The sequence below is a fragment of the Ambystoma mexicanum genome, chromosome 5q, assembly GCF_040938575.1.
Source record: "Ambystoma mexicanum isolate Mex_15411 chromosome 5q, UKY_AmexF1_1, whole genome shotgun sequence".
Lineage (NCBI taxonomy): Eukaryota > Metazoa > Chordata > Amphibia > Caudata > Ambystomatidae > Ambystoma > Ambystoma mexicanum.
This window is the reverse complement of record NC_090933.1, coordinates 614126565-614144230: the sequence shown is the minus strand read 5'-3', so window position 1 is coordinate 614144230 and position 17666 is coordinate 614126565. Positions and strand designations below refer to the sequence as shown.

Sequence of the window (17666 nt, the reverse complement as noted above, 5' to 3'; positions counted from 1 at the left end):
CTTGGCCCTGTGTCATCAAATTACTGATTGCGAGAATTTTTGTAGATTCTGCTGCATCCCAGAACAAGAAACCTTACAACACTTAACTGAATGTCTGAATTTGGCTCATCAGCGGAATGTGCTATTCAAGTCACAATTTAAACATTTTAGAATTCTGACGGCGGAAAATCTGTGGAACAAACTTTTTCATTCTAAATTGCTAATGGTACAAGTTGCAATTGCGAAATTTATATTGCTCCTGAAACTAGACAATTGATGATTTCTGTCTATGTCATTAGAAGTTAGCTTATCTTCCGATTTCAAAATAGAAACTACATTCTAATTATCTAACATCATTTTTTGCAACCTGAGGGTAAATGCTAATTGCTTCTATGAATTCTACGCTGTCATAGTTTGCATCCACTGTGGTTTTTCAGCAACATGTTTTAATATTTTCTTTTTGTTTTAACTTGTTTAATTCTTTCCCCCCCCCCCCATCTTGGTTTTTCTGGTATTCATTTACTTCTAGATTAGAGTTGTTGTATATTGTAACAAAATGTAGCTTTTATTGAAAGGCTGATTTTCATCCATAACAATAAAAAAAAAAAAGTTTCTTCCTGTGGTACTACTGGTCCAAATATATCCATGGAGTTATGCAGGTGAATGCTTGGGCACAAGGTTCTACAATTTGTTTGCTATTTTTTGTTGGGAGTATTTTTACTGCCCATTTAAATTTTTGGGGCGCAGAGTAAAAGTGGCCAATACAGCCCTTATCTCTAGGGCTGCATCCAAAAAAAAACGCAGACACACAGCTACACCTAAAAAACGACTCCATCAAGGACATCCACAGGCTCAAAACCTGCCTGTCGCTAATCCAATCATTTCAAGCAATGGTCCTAATACCACCTGGATGGGGGCAATGTTCTTCTTGAAGGCCTCCTGTCTTCCTCCTTTGTGTCCCTTGATTTGTCCTACACAAGGCTGCATGCCTCATCAAGGGTCTACGCAGATACGACCACATCACCTCAGCCCTCATCGACCTTCACTGGCTACCACTGCATGCACCCATCACCTTCAATTCTTGCTGCATCATCTATAAGGCGGTCAACCTCAAGTCACCCAGCTACCTTGCAGAGAAACGCATCATCTCTGGCAGGCAGTGCACCACCAGAAGCCAAGACACATGCAGACTTGAATGCTGCCTGTGCAAAAAGGAAAATAACTGAAAACAAGCCTCCTCTGCCTACACTCCAAGACTATGGAACCTCCTCCAAGTCAGCATCAGACTACCTCCTACAATTCGGAAAAGAACTCGAGACCACCTCTTGAAGCAGTCTCTCCTCCTCAGCACCTAGACCATCATGTTGCCCCCCTGCTACCCAACTTGACAGCCTTTGCCCACCCCTCTCCACCAAGCCCCCCTGTAAAGCTGTACCCCTCCGTTTCCTATCCCCCGCTGTAAATATGGTCTGTCGTGATCCCTGAAAATCACTCCGTTATGCATCTGTACTGCTGTATACCTCTGTAAAGCGCTCCATTTCTTTCATACCATAAAATTAAGAATTTGTAGCTTTCATCTACCAAGATGTTTTCAAGTGTGGTAAGATATCAAATCGAGGATGCAATTTATGGAGCCCCATTCAGGCATCCAATTTTGATTTTCTAGTCCGAGAACACAATGTTATCCTCTAACATTTTTGCTTAGTTATCCTTTAGCTTGTGAGACTTGTGATATTTGTTTCTCTGTGTTTTTAACTTAAAATCATTTGCAGGTTTTTTTTTAAAGTTTAACTACTAGATACATCCCTGTGCCTTCACCTTTCCAATAGCCTTGCCGCCACATCACACCATTACAAATTATTTGATGTCCTTGTTTCCGAAGCGAACTTCAAAATTCTACCACCCTAATCTTCAGAAGACTGGACTCATAAATGCATGGTCCAATACTTCCACTAACACTGTACACATAGGGGCATGTAAGACCCCTATTTATCCCACTCATGGTTAGAGTATGCTGAAACCATGCAAAGAAAGGCCTTGTGGTACCATCGAGTACCAGAAGGACTTGCTGTTCATGTACCCTGCCAGGGTGATTCAGGACTAGAGAATAAAATCTCCCACAAACAACTCATCTTCCATAGCCATTTACGCATGGCTTTAACTAAACCATGACAAGCTCTTCTCTCATTAATCAAGAATTTTATAAGGACATTGCAACTTGTAGGGGTGTGTGATTTGAAATTACATTTCCAATTTTTGATTAAAGCCATTACCGTAGCAAACAATGTAGTTCCCAGTAAAACAGTAATCATAATCAACATAAAACTCTAAAGATTGGCAGGAAATGGATGCTTGTTATTGAGAATAGCTACCTGTACTAATGCAACTCCAGCCATCAAGATGAGTAGGGAGATCCACTGATAAATGTTTAATTTCTTATTGAGCATAGATACAGAAAACAACGCTGTGGTGAGAATCTTCAACTGATATGTAACCTGCAAAGGAACAAAATACAATCCATATCAATACAGGAACACCATCATTCCAGCAAACCCATTGCTCAGTCTTTGGGGAGAGGCTTGGCATGATTTACCTGATATGTAGCAGCATCAAGGTTGGACAGTGCAACGTAGAGCAAGTTATTCTGTAGTGTATAAATTCCTGAGGGAATCGCCAGTTTAAGAGTCTCCATCGGCTTGTTAATAATTTCATCATGTAGTACTCTATTCAGAGATCGGAAGTTACAATCTATTGGAAACAAAATAACGAGTAAATAGGTTTGTCGAAGTCAAATGAGCTACTGTCTTTGAAGAATTTATTTATTTGCTTGACAAACCAGAGGAAAAATAAAAACATTCATGTACAGGTGTTTTGAGATATTCAATAAGAGCACAATAAAGAAAAGTAATAGATTGGAACAGGAACCAATCGAGACGGTCACTTCTTAGCAAACCATATATAAGCAAAAGACCACGATGCATCACTGGAGCAAGTAACCACGAAATCCAGCACATATAATTTAGGGGTAGCCTGGTGAGTACCATACATAAATTCCCTCAGAATAATTTTCCAAAGTGAGTTCCTAAATCCATTCTGAATGCAAAGGTGAAGATCTAGGCGACCAAAGATATCGTATGATGGTTTGGCAAAGATGTAAGATAGGTCTAAGAATCTACAAGCGAGAATAGAGAATTTGCCGATATCACCAGAGATATTTTGCACAGGACTAACATGACAAGTGTGTCGTTAGGCTTGTGAAAGAAATACTTGTGTACAGGCGCATTAGAAAGTACATAAAATATCCATATTTTAAGGATAGTGTCTGAGACTGTGCTCTGAAAGGGAATCAATAGCAGATCACTCCACGTCATGCATAAGAAATCTGCATCAGGGGAGAGGCATTTATGAAACACCCAGCTTCATTCAGTTTGAAACATCACTAGCAAGCCAGTTTGTAGTCTGGCTTATTTAAGACACAGAATTGGATGAGCCAATAAAGCCAAATGAGCTTAATAAAGGATTAAGGGACACCTTGTTCAAGAGACCACAACGTCTCCGTTGGTGATCCATTATCAAATAATAACAAATCACCATCACATTTACATCTGGCCAAGAACGTAGAACTGTAGGTACATTAAATAGAAGGCTGGGTGTTATCCCTTTATGTAAACCTGTCACCAGTCGAATGAACACTGAACTGTAAATAGCTTTCTCAAGAAGGAAAGTATGTAATTAATGCAAAAATACCCAACACATTCAATAGTATTGAAACATTAAAGTTGGATCATTCCCAAGCTTAGTCTAGGGAACATATCACCAAGCATGAGAATCCCCTCTCTATCCCACCTGATGTGCACATACTGCTCTAGAGTAGGAGAAATGTCAGAACATTTCCATAGAGATATCGCAGTCATACAGTACAGCAATTCCAAGGCTATAAAATATCCTGGACTAAGGGTTCCCAGTCATTCGAAATGGATTAAATGTGCAAAACTTATCATACTTAGCATTAGAATAACGGACCAAAGAACAGAGGCACGTCCCATACATTGATTTAAGGTGATATATGTCTGTTTTGGAAGGATAATAGGAGGCAATCGGGGCTTGAGCAAGTTGGTGGTTTAGTTCAAGGTCTAGCACCCCGAAGCTGCTTAATGTTTGACCCTTACAACCCACTTTGGCCCAACTCTGCAAGAGCTACAACAAAACAGGCACTTTGAAAAGGAATAAAAAACATAAGCATCTTTAAACAGAGACAGAGCCACATTAAGAAAGTGGAAAAGCTGACCAACACTTCATAGTCATTTCACATAGGTTCAGGGCATACAATTATTTTTTGGTGAAGGCAATTTCAATTTCCAAATATGTAGTGGTACCCAGTGAAATCGACTGAGATCTAAGTGTGGGGTGTTGAATGGTGTGGACGAGAATAGTTTGAATTTGGTCCAATTAAAACTAAATCCACAACAAGACCTTTTTGGACATGGACTATAACACATGGAAAATTTACATCAGGGTTCTGGACACACAGTAAGCGATCATTAGCCTATAAGGAGAACATTTTGGGGTCCTCAAATAGGCACATTCCTCTATGTGTAGGTTTCAAATGGATAAGCACAGCAAGCAGCTCAACGACCAGAGAAACCGCAATGGGAATAACTGCCATATATCCCATAACATGCAAAATTGGAGAAGATTGATTTATATCCTGCTCCACTTATGTGGGCATGATGGCTAAGCATAGAACCCAAAATTGCAGGGCCTAAGGACAGAACATTTAAAAAAGACCAAGAATCGGAAACAAATGCTTTTTCAGCATCTAATGTTGAAGCAACAGCATTTACCTGTGATATGATAGGTTATTTATAACGCGCTTAATACCCAGAGGTTTCGAAGCGCGGACCCGGGGATCAAACCTGCGTTTCTCCGTGTCATCTTGCTTCCAAGGCGAGCAAGTTGCCGCTGAGCTGTCCTCCCGAGGGAGATATATATATATGAACAAGCGCAGAGTGGTGCGCGAAACGCGTCTTGTCTAGCTGGATGTACTCTATGACGTCCTGCTTCTGTTGATTTTTTGTCACAGACCTACTGCTTGACATTATGCCTTTTTTTTTTTTAACAATAAACAGCACGTTATTTACTATGAGCCGAGTCAGATCTTTCATCTTTCTGACCCTTAATTGTGGAGACTATTTTGTTTGCCTCGAGTGCGGTTTGCTTTCCTTTTTCTGTTTATATAATACATTACTCACCCTAATCGTATTTCTGATGCTTGGATCTGCTTAGATTCACATGCTGTGCGTAGGCCGGCATCTAGTGGAAGCTGCAGAGTATTACAGGTTTTTTTCGAAACTCGAAAAGGGGCATCAAACTAGGGCATGTCAGTAATACTATCCCTAGTGTGACGTCCCATGTACCCATGATCCCTCACTCGTGTAGGACCCTCAGATCGTATTTTTTCTGACATGAGGAAGCATGAGGAGTAGCGTGAGTACAGAGTATACAAGCAGATAAGATAGATAACACTACAAGCATCCATGCGCCTTCTCTCAGAGGGGAGGAAGGGCGAGCGCATGTGAATCTAAGCAGATACGAGCATCAGAAATACGATTACAGTGAGTAATGTATCCCTTCAGAGGCTTGTGGAATCTGCTTAGATCACATGCTGTGCATAGATTAGCGAGCAGTGTTAGTTAGAATAAGGAGGAGGAGGTGGGATGTGAGAAGGGTCATGAGCAAATAAATGTCTTAGAACCGCTTGTTCCGCTTGAGCATCTGTCTTGGAATGAGTGTCAATGCAATAGATCTGAGCAAAGGTGTGAATAGAGCTCCATGTAGCTGCTTTGCAAATGCTGTCAAGGGGTACATTTGCAATGAAAGCCAGAGTGGCACCAGTACCTATTGTAGAGTGGGCCCTTGGCGTAAAAGGCAGTGTTTTATCTGAGAGGCAATAGCACAGTTGGATACATCTGACTATCCATCTAGCGACTGAATTCTTTGCGATGCGATCTCCTTCTCTGCATAGAGCTATGGAGACGAACAGTTGATCTGTCTTTCTTAGCAGTCTGGTCTTGTCTACATAGTAGAGGACCGCTCTCCTCACATATAGTGTGTGGAGTTTCACCTCAGCAGAGCTTTTGGGTTCTTGGAAGAAGGCCGGTAGCTCAATGGACTGGTTAACATGGAATTTGGAAATTAACTTAGGTGAAAACCTAGGGTGAGCGCATAAAAACAGTGTATCCTTATGTACTATAAAGAAAGGATCCTGCACTGACAGAGCTTGAATTTCACTGACCCTTCTTATGGATGTAATGGCTACTAAGAAGGCAGTTTTATAACTCAGGTATTTGAGACTAGTTTTGTGCATGGGTTCAAAGGGAGGTACCATGACTTTAGCAAGTACCACATTAAGGTTCCAACCTGGTAGTGGGTTAGAAATTGGAGGGTGGAGTCTCTTTACCCCTTCCATAAATGCTTTGACAACTGCCACTTTCCACCATGACACCTTGTTATACGAAGTGGAGTAGGCTGATAAAGCTGCCAGGTGCACTTTGAGTGAGTTAAACACTAACCCTGCATTCAATAGGTGGAGCATATAGGTGACGACATTAGAATGAGTACAATCAACTGGGTTGATTTGCTTCTTCTGGCACCAAATAACGAAATGTTTCCATTTGTCATAGTAACAGTGTCTTGTGTTGGGTTTTCTTGACTCTTTCAAGATATCCATACATCGCTGGGGTAAATTGAGATGCCCAAACTCTATGACTTCAGGAGCCATAACCCAAGTTCATGGAGTTGGGCTGAGGATGCACTGTTAGGCCCTTGTGCTGGGAGCGTAGGTTGTACCGGCCCAGGAGTTTGATGGGGTCACACACCGCTAATGTGTGTAGGTGTGGGTACCACGGTTGTCTCGCCCACATAGGAGCAACTAGGACGAGCCGTCATTGGTTCCCTGTGGATCTTGTTGACCACCTTCCTCATCAGAGGGGTTGGTGGAAAAGCGCAGGCAAACATCCCTTACCAATTCATCCATAGGGGCGTTCCACTTGGAGCCTGGCTGGGGGAACCTGGATGCAAAGTCTTCTGGCGAATAGGTCTATAGTGGGGAAACCCCACTGAGAGAAGAGGTCTCCTACGGCGACTTTGTGTAGGGTCCACTCGTGTTCTTCTGGAAGGGGATCCCTGCTCAGAGCATCTGCTAGCGAGTTGAGATCCCCTGGAACGTGTTGGGATGACAGGTAAATCTTCCGTTTGAGTGCCCATCTCCAAATTTTCTGGGCAATCTTGGACAGATTTGGCCAACGAGTGCCCCCTTGTTTGTTTAAGTAAAACACTGCCGTTGTGCTGTCTGTGAGGATCTACACTGACAGGTTGGATAGGAGGGGTTCGAATGCCCAAAGCGCTCTGAAGACTGCCAGAGATTCTAGCAGATTGATGTGGTTCTGAGCCACTGTGTGAGACCAGTAACCCCAAGCTGTGTGGTGAAGGTAGTGAGCTCGCCACCCTGCCAAGGAGGCGTCTGTTGTGACGACGGCCTGTATCTCCGGTTCGTAGAAGGGCTTCCCCTTCGTAAGATTCTCTCTTGTCCACCAGCGAAGACTCTGTACTAGTGTTGGCGAAACGACCACTAGATCGTCCCACTGACCACTTGCTTGAGACCACTGTTTTGCCAACCATTCCTGCATGGGTCATATGCGCAGGCGCGCGTAGGGAACCAGGTAAATGCAAGATGCCATCATGCCTAGCAAACGTATCGCTTTGCACACCCTTATTTGGCGACCGACCTGATATTGAGGAATTTGCAGCAACAGATTCTGAATTCTTTCCTCTGATGGAAAGGCCAACCCCTCTTGGATGTTTAGGACAGCTCCTAGGAACTGTTTTGAGGTGCTTGGCACCAGGCTTGATTTTTTCTCGTTGATTGATAAGCCCAATTGGAAGAGGAGGTTGATAGTTCTTTGAATGTTTAGTCTGCAAATCACTGGGGTTTCCCCTGTGATGAGCTAGTCGTCCAGGTAAGGGTACACTGGGATTGCCTCCCTGCGTAGGTGCGCCGCCACCACTGCCAGTACCTTGGTCAATACCCTTGGAGCCGAGGCTAAACCGAAGGGCAGCACCATGAACTGGTAGTGCTGGTTGTCCATTTTGAAACGCAAGAATTTTCTGTGCGCTGGGAACATTGAAATATGAAAATAGGCATCTTTCATATCCAATGTTGCCATGTAATCCCCCTTTTTTTACTAGGAGGATTACCTCGGAGTGTAGTCATGAGGAATTTTTGTGGCTTGACATACTTGTTTGCAGGGCGAAAATCTAATACTGGGTGCATTGTTAGATCTTTTTTTGGCACAAGGAAGTAGGTTGAATAAATACCCCTGTTTACCTGGTTGCCCGAGACGAGTTCTATGGCGTCCTTTGCAAGTAGAGTGGCAATCTCCTTGAGAAGGATTTTCTGGTGCTCCAACGAGTGTACCTTCTGTCTTGGAGGATGGTCGTGGGGAAGCGCTAATAGTTCTATACAGTATTCTGTGGACAGCACCCATCTGTCCGAAGTGATCCCCTCTCATAGGTGGGTGAAGGTGGAAATGTGCCCCCTTACTGGGGATGCACGGGAAGGGACCCAAAGCGGAACGTCACTGTTTACTAGGTGGCGTACCACTTCTGGCGGGGCTGCCTCTACCCCTAGTGCGGCCCCTGCACTTACCTCTGGTGAATCCCTGTGATGTTGTTGCCCCATGAGGTTCCTTGATTTTGGTAGTAATTGGAACCCCTCTGGGAGCTTTGGCCATGAAAGCGACAAAAATTATTTCCACTCTGACCTGGGGGTTTATTTGCGAGTTGGCGAGAGATTTTAGGGTCTCGTACTCATCTTTAGCTGTCTTTAGTGCCTCTGCCACTGCCCTGCCGAATAGAATATTTGGCTCTATCGGCATGTCTATAAGCGTGGCTTGGGTCTAGGGTTTGAACGCCGACTGCCTTAGCCAAGCATGGCACTTTATTACAATGCCTTTGGTTATCAATCATCCAGCATCATCTGCTGCATCAAATGCATCCAGATACGGACCTTCCGTCTGCTGCAATTTGGGTCAATTGGCCTTTTAGTGGTTCAGGTGCAGACGCTACTAGAGCAGCAACTTGTTCCCACTGATGGCAGTTGGAGCTTGCTAAAAGAGTGGTACTGTTAGCAATATGTGCCCGATAGGTTTACGTGGAGGCAACTTTCCTACCCAAAGCATATATAATTTTGCTCTCCTTATCGGGCGGTGCTTCTCAAGAAGCTAGTGGTGTACCTGCCCTCTTTCTGGTGGTTACTAGCAGGGAGTCGGGTTTTTATTGACCCCTTATGTACATGGGATCGGAGGGTGCGGTCCGGAATAATTTTTCCCCTCGTGGATTCACTGCACGAGTAAGATTTGGGGTTACCAGCGAGGGATCAGTTCTACGCTGGATTGATTTTAATATCGGGATAGCCTGGGTAATGGCTCTCTTGTCCCCTAGGATTTCTTCCGCGAAATCCCTATCTTCTTGGACACTCTGTGTGTCTATCTAAAAATGAGCTGCTGCTTTAGCCAGTACCTCATTGAAGAGTGGCTGATTATCAATCGGTGACCGGGTCATGCACCGGGGGGGTCCTTAGGAATTGGGGAGTCAAGATTGTAGGCTTCCACCTCATCCTCCACCTCCTCTTCCTGGTCCTCGTCATCCCCATAGTAAGAAACCCCTGACTGGTCTTCCAGCATATGTGTTTCTGTCTCCTCTCCATATGACTCTGGATGGGAAGGTTACATTAGCAAGGGGTCTGAAACCAATCCCTGCGCCGGAGCCTCAGAGCGGAGCCTTTTAGGAGGGGGTTGAGAGTCCTTGGACCCCAAAGAGGCAGAGGTAGCTGGTGTGTTGGCATAGCTATTGAAATAATTAGGGTCTTTTTCATAGAAGTCTGCAAAAAAAGACATCCTTCTATTCACCCTATCAATATCAGCTGAGTTCCATTCCCTGGAACTGGGAATAAACCTCTCCTGTTCTGGTTCCACATCCATGCCCATATCATGAGGAGTAGGAGGGATAATTTTACTCTTAGGAGTAGTGTCAGGGACCTTGGACTTCTCTATCACTTTAGGAGTCTTCTGTTTTTCTTTATGGTGTTCTGAAGGTTTCTTGTGTTGTTTATCCCCCTTCTCGTGACTAGAGGAATGTTTTCCGGAGGTCTTAGGAGTTTCGGAGGGTTTCGATGCTTTGCATCGAGATTCGGAGGTGGTTTTTGACGCTTCGCGTCGAGATTAGAAGGTAGTAGAAGGAGGGCGCTGATTCTCGGGAGCAGACGCTACACGCTTTGACTTGGGAGCATAGAGGTCGGAATCGTCTTCTGACGATCGAGCCTCTGGAACTATTGGGCTTGCGGCACCTTTTTCAACCGCGGACGGTTGGTCTTTGTCATGTGGTGATCGCGAACAGGAATGCCCAAAGGACACAGAATTGTTGGACCGCTCTCTCTGTGCCTTCTGTTGCCGATAGCTCGACACGCGTGCCGAGTCACAGCTCGGGCTGATGTGTTTAGAGGAACTGGTGTCGGTTGCGCTTCTGCCGCTGCGTGTTGTCCCCTTAACTGGGCCGCTGGCCAGTCCTCCCTCCGAGGTAGGGGGCTTGCGCGTGGGTGTCTGAAGTCACCCCTCTGCCCTCGCCGTCCGATACAGCGGCGTTGCTGCCATCGCTGAACGACCCATCGACGTCCATGTCCTCTAGCTGCCTGGCGTAGTGGGCCCATCGCTTCGTCGAGCGGTCCTTAAGTGTTTTTGGCTTGAAGAGCTTACAATATCTACACACAGCATCGGGATGGTCTTGTGGGAGACACAGATTGCATGTATTGTGCTTATCTACCCAGGGAATCTTCCTGTTACACTTAGGGCAGAATTTGAAAGGAGTACTCTCCATATGAGTAAATGTGGCAGCGGGCTGAGTATATGTAGGAAATAAATGTGGGAAAGTTATGACCACCCCCCACTCTCCCTACTTGTACAGTGCCGAGGCCAGAGGCCTTCCAAGGCCGAGGCCAAAGGCCTTCCAACGCCCAAGGTCGCTGGTTCCCTCGATCTTCGCTGACGTCGATCTTCGGCGTAGGATGGAAGATAACGGGAAACATTTTTAACAATATTTAGGTATAATTGGCAAATGCCAATGGGAACTCTGCAACATGCGTCCGACTAGTATGGCGGAAAAAAACAATCTGAGCGTCCTACACGCGTGAGGGATCATGGGTACATGGGACGTCACACTAGGGATAGTATTACTGACACGCCCTAGTTCGACGCCCATTTTCGAGTTTCGAAAAACAAACTGTAATATTCTGCAGCTTCCACTAGATGTTGGCCTATGCATTATTTACCATAATAGCATTTCTGATGATTGTATCTGCTTAGATTCACATGCTGTGCATATAGTCCGACATCTAGTGATAACCGTGGAGTATTGCATCTTGCCTTTCGAGGATCGATAAGGGACGGCGACATGAGCGTGCCTGTAACACCATCCCTAATGTGATATGTAGTGTACCCAAAATCCCTCACGCGTCAAGGTCCTTCCATTGTATTTTTTCTGCCGTGAGGGAGCCTTATGACCATCGTGAGTACAGAAAGAGAGAGTAGTAAGATGTCTATGTTCCTTCCCTCCGAGCGGGGAGAAAGGGTGGGCATATGTGAATCTAAGCAGATACAATCATCAGAAATGCTATTACGGTAAGTAATACATGTCTTCTGGTGCTTGTGAATCTGCTTAGAATCACATGCTGTGCATAGACTAGCGAGCAGAACCCGGAGTTTGTGGTTGGATGTGAAAAGGAACAATAGCGAAAACATTTCTTAGTACTGCTTGTCCCACCTGAGAATCAGACCTAGAGTCAGTGTCTAGGCAATAGTGTTTTCTAAAGGTGTATACAGAACTGCAGTTTGCCGCTTTGCAAATGGACTCAAGAGGAACATTTGCAATGAATGCTATGGAAGCCCCAGTGCCCCGAGTAGAGTACTCTAGGCTTGAAGGGCAGATCTCTCTTGGCAAGAGTGTAACAGAGTGTGATGCAATTGACAATCCACCTTGAGGTGGCTGATTTAGAGACAGGGTCCCCCTCTCTACCAGCCACCACTGAAACGAAAAAGTGGTTTGTTTTCCTTAGTGCTTTAGTTCTTTCGAGATAGTACATGACTGCCCTGTGCACATCCAGTGTGTGTTAGCTTCTTCCCAGCCACGTTAGTGGGGTTCTGGAAGAAAGGGAGTAGTTCTAGTGACTGGTGCACATGGAACTTAGAAATGAATTTGGGCGCAAACAATGGGCGAGTGCGCAGAACCACCTTATCTCTGAATTGTGACAAAAGGGTCTGGAATCGAAAGGGCCTGTAGTTCACCGACTCTCCTTATCGAGGTGACTGCCACTAAGAAGGCAGTCTTGTAAGTGAGTGCTTTGTGGCTTGTCTTGTGCATAGGTTCAAAGGGAGACCCCATAAGTCTGGTTAATACCACATTTAGGTCCCATCCGGGAGCCGTGTTAGAAAAGGAGGATGAATTCTTTTAACCCCTTCCATGAAAGCTTTAATTACTGGGATCTTCCATCACAACACCTTTTGCTGGGACATGGTATAGGCTCAAAGTGCAGCTATTACTCAGCGTTAGTAATAGCAAACCGATGTCCCTTCCCCAGTTGCTGTATAGGCTCTGAATTCTCCTAATGAGGCAGTGTCGCTCAACAGTACCAATCCACTTTCTATTAACGGCTTATTTGTTGCCTCTCTCCTTTCTGTATCTGCGGGTCAAATACCCCCCCTCTTCACCCCCATCCCAATACGAGATTGAACAGCTAAACAGTTCCTTCCAATAGGTAGAAATCTATCCATTATGCATTTAATCTGGGAACCTACCTAATTAGAAGAAATCATCATAACTCCTAAAAAAAAAAAAACCTTGTATGGGCAATATACCTACACACCGCTTTATTATTTCCCTCTGACCATTGTTGTCGATCACTAAATCTCCCCCATGATATCTATGTGCTTCGGGGGCGTTATAAAGCACTCCCACCATTGACCAATGTCCAACCCATATGAGCCTGTATGGCTAAAAAATAAAAATTAAAAAAAGGCAAATTGGCCAATGATAGAGGGAGCCATGTGACGTGGTAAATATTCTGGGTTACTCTGGTCCTCACCTGGGCTGCCGGTGGCCCCACCCTTTGTGCAGCAATGAGTGTAGCTTGCAGACTCCCTCTTCACTGGAAGTACCAGGACTGCTAGCCGAATATTGTCGGATGGCTGCTAACGTACATAATTAGACAAGTGCATGAGGTGGAGGGGGGCGGTCATACATTCCAAAATAGCAATGGTTTGTTAGCGGTCGCAATGTTTGCTAGTTGTCAGTGAACCTCTGACCTACACCATAAGCAAAAGGTACAGTCTTGGTTGCACCAGGGGTAGAGATGCCAGGAAAAAGAGCCCACTGGAAAACTTTAGCAGGTCGAGGCGGGGGGAGGGAGGTAGTCATTCTAATATTCTGGCTTGGACAGTGTCAAAGTGGGACTAATGATATTCCTACAATGCCTGAATCTGCACTCCAATAAGTAATGCGTGAGATGCAAAAGGAAGGTTTGCATCCATTAATACCAAACAAGAGCATTTCTCGGCCATGGTGCGGTCCTTAAAATATAAATTGGACAAAGAAACAGAAGAATCACAGAAGCTGAGAAGTGAGGAGATGGTGTATTGTGATGAATCCGACAGACTCATCAGCGTTTTCCTGGCAGTGACCTTCTCCAATGTGGCCAGGGGACACCAGCTGCTACATGATGCAGACCCTGAGGGCGACTGTATGAGGGAGGATCACATGGTGGGAGAAAATCTCTGGGGCGATACCATGAGTCCATCGAGTGGGACCCGGTATCACTTTTCCCTTTCAGGATTAAACATCCATTTGTAAATTAATGGCCCATTGTGATATCTTCCCTCTTTCACCCATAGAAAATAATGGAAAGCTTTTTTCACATCCCAAAGACCCACAGCCCACTAACCAGGCTTTTTTGAAAGACAGAAAAATGATGAAAGACTTTTCCCAGCTCCTCCTACTTTTCTTCCAACATAGTTGGACTTTAAAACCCATGACAAACATTTGTATAGCATTCTTAAAAAAAGGACTACCATTCCCACAATCCCCACAACACTGGGATGAAGAAGAGGAGGGGAGTAATGATGATCACTTCCCACTGTCAGCAATCTAGTGCTTTCCAAATTCCTATTGGCCAGAGGCAATATAAAAAGGTAGAAAGACTCAGGAAGAGGAGAGGGGAACCCTTAGACCCCAACTGCCAATGGGGATCTGAGAGTACTGGAGGAGCCGAGAGGACCAGGCTGGCACCTCTAGGAAGAAGGGAACCCCTGGTCCTTAGCAGGGTTCTACAGCCCAAAGTTGACTGCAGGCTTGCTCCCAGCAAGGGAAGATGCATAGAAGGGGAGGGAGGGTGTGGGGGAAGTGGTTATGGGGGAGGGGGAGAGAAGGCCAACAAGCGTCACAGAACGAAACTCTGTATTCCCCGAGAAAGATCATGGAAGCAGCGCTCACAACAAGGCTGGTGAAACCTAGGAGGCTTTCAGAGAAGAGAGAGGCGTCTGACACGAGCGAGGGAGGATGTGGAGAAACCAGGAGAAATGCAGACGCTCTTGGCGGCTGGATCGCTCGACCAATCAGCAGTCCTCACTCCGAGGCACGAGAGAAAGCTGTCAGGTGACCGCAGAGCTGCACTGAATGCCAGAGAAGCATTTTCACGCCTGAACGGGAAAGCAGAGGAAGAAGCCATAACAAAACGGCGCGAGGACCTTCTGAGACGCTGGGAAAGACCGATGAGTTCACCGAAAGCCGCTGGGGACCCCGGGGTGTCCGACTACACCACCCAAGAATATATGAATGGTACAGAAGGGCTAATACAATATACAAGGGCAAAGTTTGTTTGGATGCTATGAACAGCCAAGTACAGATTAAACACTCATTAAGAAGAATGGATGAATGTTGACAAGACAAAGTTGAATAAAAGAATCATCACAAATAGTTATGTCAAGCACATCATGGTATATGCTATCATGGTATATGAAGCAACTGTGATATATGCTAGAAGTCCAGGCAGGTGACTATACCAGGGAGTTGAAGATTGTACAGAGATTCCTGGCAAAGGATGATATCAGGTAATCTACCAAGATACAAGATCCTTTACAAAAAGATCATCACCAGACTTTTCACTTGAACAGAACATGGTGGTTAAACAAGAACAAGAAGGGTCCATTAAGGATACCAATGAACTGTCAGCTAAAGAGACATTTTGCCATCCCGTTTAAGAATCCTGGGGAAGGGAACCACCCTCTGGACAGGATCGTTTCCCTTGGAAAATATTTATCATTTGAGTCATTCTAATAATATGATAAATAGATCCCATAAATCTGGTTAGTACCACATTCAGGTCCCATCCGGGAGCTGGCTTTGAAATGGGGGTGGGAGGGGTCAAGCGTCTTAATCCCTTCCATGAAAGCTTTGATTACTGAGATCTTCCACCGCAACACTTTCTGCTGGTTCGTGGTATAGGCTGAAAGTGCAGCTAAGTGGATCTTCAGAAAATTAAAAACCAGACCCGAGTCAAGAAGATGAGTCAGGTATAGTACAATATGAGTAGGAGAACAAACTATGGTATTGATAGTCTTGGAATTACACCAGATGACAAAGCGTTTCCACTTCTTGGAGTAGCAATGTCTGGTGTTAGGCTTTCTTGCATCTTTAAGTATGTCCATGCATCTCTGCAGAAGGTGGAGGTGCCCGAACTCTATGATCTCAGGAGCCAGGCTGCTAAATTGAGAGTTGGTAGGCATGGATAAAGTGTTTCCCCCTTGTCCTGCAATAGCATGTTGTGTGGGCAAGGTAGTTTCATCGGAGGGGAGATTGACATCTCCATCAGATGAGAGAACCAGGGCTGGCGGGCCCACATCAGGGCCACCAATATCCTGGTAACTGGTTCCTGGTGCATCTTGTGCACTATCTTGTTGAGTAGGGGAATCGGGAGAAAAGAGTAAACAAATTTCCCTGAGAGTGTTATCCAGAGACTGTTCCCCTTGGAGCCGTTCTGAGGGTACCTGGAGGCGTAATCTGGGCATTGCGAGTTCTCCAGCGTTTCTAACAAGTCAATCTCAGGGAAGCCCCATTCTGCGAAAACATTGGAGACAATGTCTACGTGTAGTCGCCATTCGTACTCTGTGGGTAGAGGGAAGTCTCTGCTGAGCACGTCTGCCAGAAGATGGAGTTCCCCCACTTCCAAATGTTCTGGGACAGTTTAGATAGCCCTGGAGTGTGTGTGCCCACCCATTTGTTCAGGTAATACACTGCTGTGGTGCTGTACATGATGACCAGTACTGTTATTCCCTATAACTGTGTCTGAAAAGCCTTCAGTGCTTTGAACACTGCTAACAGCTCGAACAGGTTTATGTAGCTGGATGCTACTGCTGGGGACCAAACGGCGTGCCCCATTTGCTGAAGGAGGCGAGTCCCCCACCCTGTTAGAGATGTGTCCGTAGTAAGAGTGGCTTCCACTGCGGGGGTGGTGAAGGTCTTCCCCTTCAAGAGATTTTCCCTCGACCACCACTGCAGAGAGAGGACGAGTGCTGCCGAGACAACCACTAGATCGTCCCATTGTCCGCTGGCCTGACACCACTGGCTGCTGAGCCACTCTTGAATGGGGCGCATGCGCAAACGTGCGTGAGACATAATAAATGCAAGATGCCATCATTCCTAACAGTCGCATGGCTTTGCGCAACGTCACCTCTCGAGTGGCTACATATTGAGGGATTTGAAACAGCATGTTTTGAATCCTTTCATTTGAGGGGAAGAGGAGGCCGTCCTCTGTTCGAGTTAGGGCTACTAGAAATTGCTTGACTTGGCTGGGGTCTAGGCTGGATTTCTTCTCTTTTATGGAGAATCACAGATTGAAGAGTAGGTCTATTGTCCTTTGGGTGTTCGACAGGCATGCTTCATAAGAATTCCCTATTATGAGCCAGTTGTCAAGGTAAGGATAAACTGGGATGGATTGCCTGCGCAGGTGAGCTGCTGCAATTGCCAGTACCTTTGTAAATACCATTGGGCCGAAGCAATGCCAAAGGGAAGGACCTTGAACTGATAGTGTTTGTTCTCGATCATGAACCTTAAATATTTTCTGTGTGCTGGCAACATTGAAATATGAAAGTATGCATCTTTCATGTCCAGTGTTGCCATGTAATCCCCCCGTGCTAGTAGGGGGATTATCCCTTACAGCTTTATCATTCTAAACCTTTGTGATTTGACAAATTTGTTCGCTGGGTGCAAGTCTAGCACCGGGTGCATGGTGAGATCCTTTTTGGTTACAAGGAAGTACACTGAATAAATACCCTTGTTTAACTGTAGAACAAGGACTTCAATTGCGCCCTTTTCCTGCAGAATCTAGACTTCTTGCAGCAGGATTCTCAGGCGTTTTCCGGTGTCAGACGCCTGGACTTTGGTGGTAAAAATCAAGGTGGCTGGCTGAACTCGATGCAATAACCGTGCGCGACGGTCTTGAGCACCCACTGGTCTTGAGCACCTACTAGTCTGTGGTAATCCCGGATCTGCAAGTCATTTTTGATTGGAGGCTGGGGAGCCTTTAG

At 45.4% G+C, this 17666-nt stretch overlaps 1 protein-coding gene across 2 annotated transcripts in view; it reads right to left on the bottom strand.

The window, feature by feature from the left end:
- LOC138497547 (UDP-N-acetylglucosamine transporter) overlaps positions 1-17666 on the bottom strand; it is a 338062-nt gene that overhangs the window by 208686 nt on the left and 111710 nt on the right. For both annotated transcript variants that reach the window (XM_069621088.1, XM_069621089.1), the window contains exons 3-4: positions 2573-2727; positions 2352-2474 (exon numbers count right to left, since the gene is read on the bottom strand). In XM_069621088.1, the coding sequence (XP_069477189.1) occupies positions 2352-2474; positions 2573-2727 (278 nt within the window). The remainder of the gene's footprint in view (positions 1-2351; positions 2475-2572; positions 2728-17666) is intronic.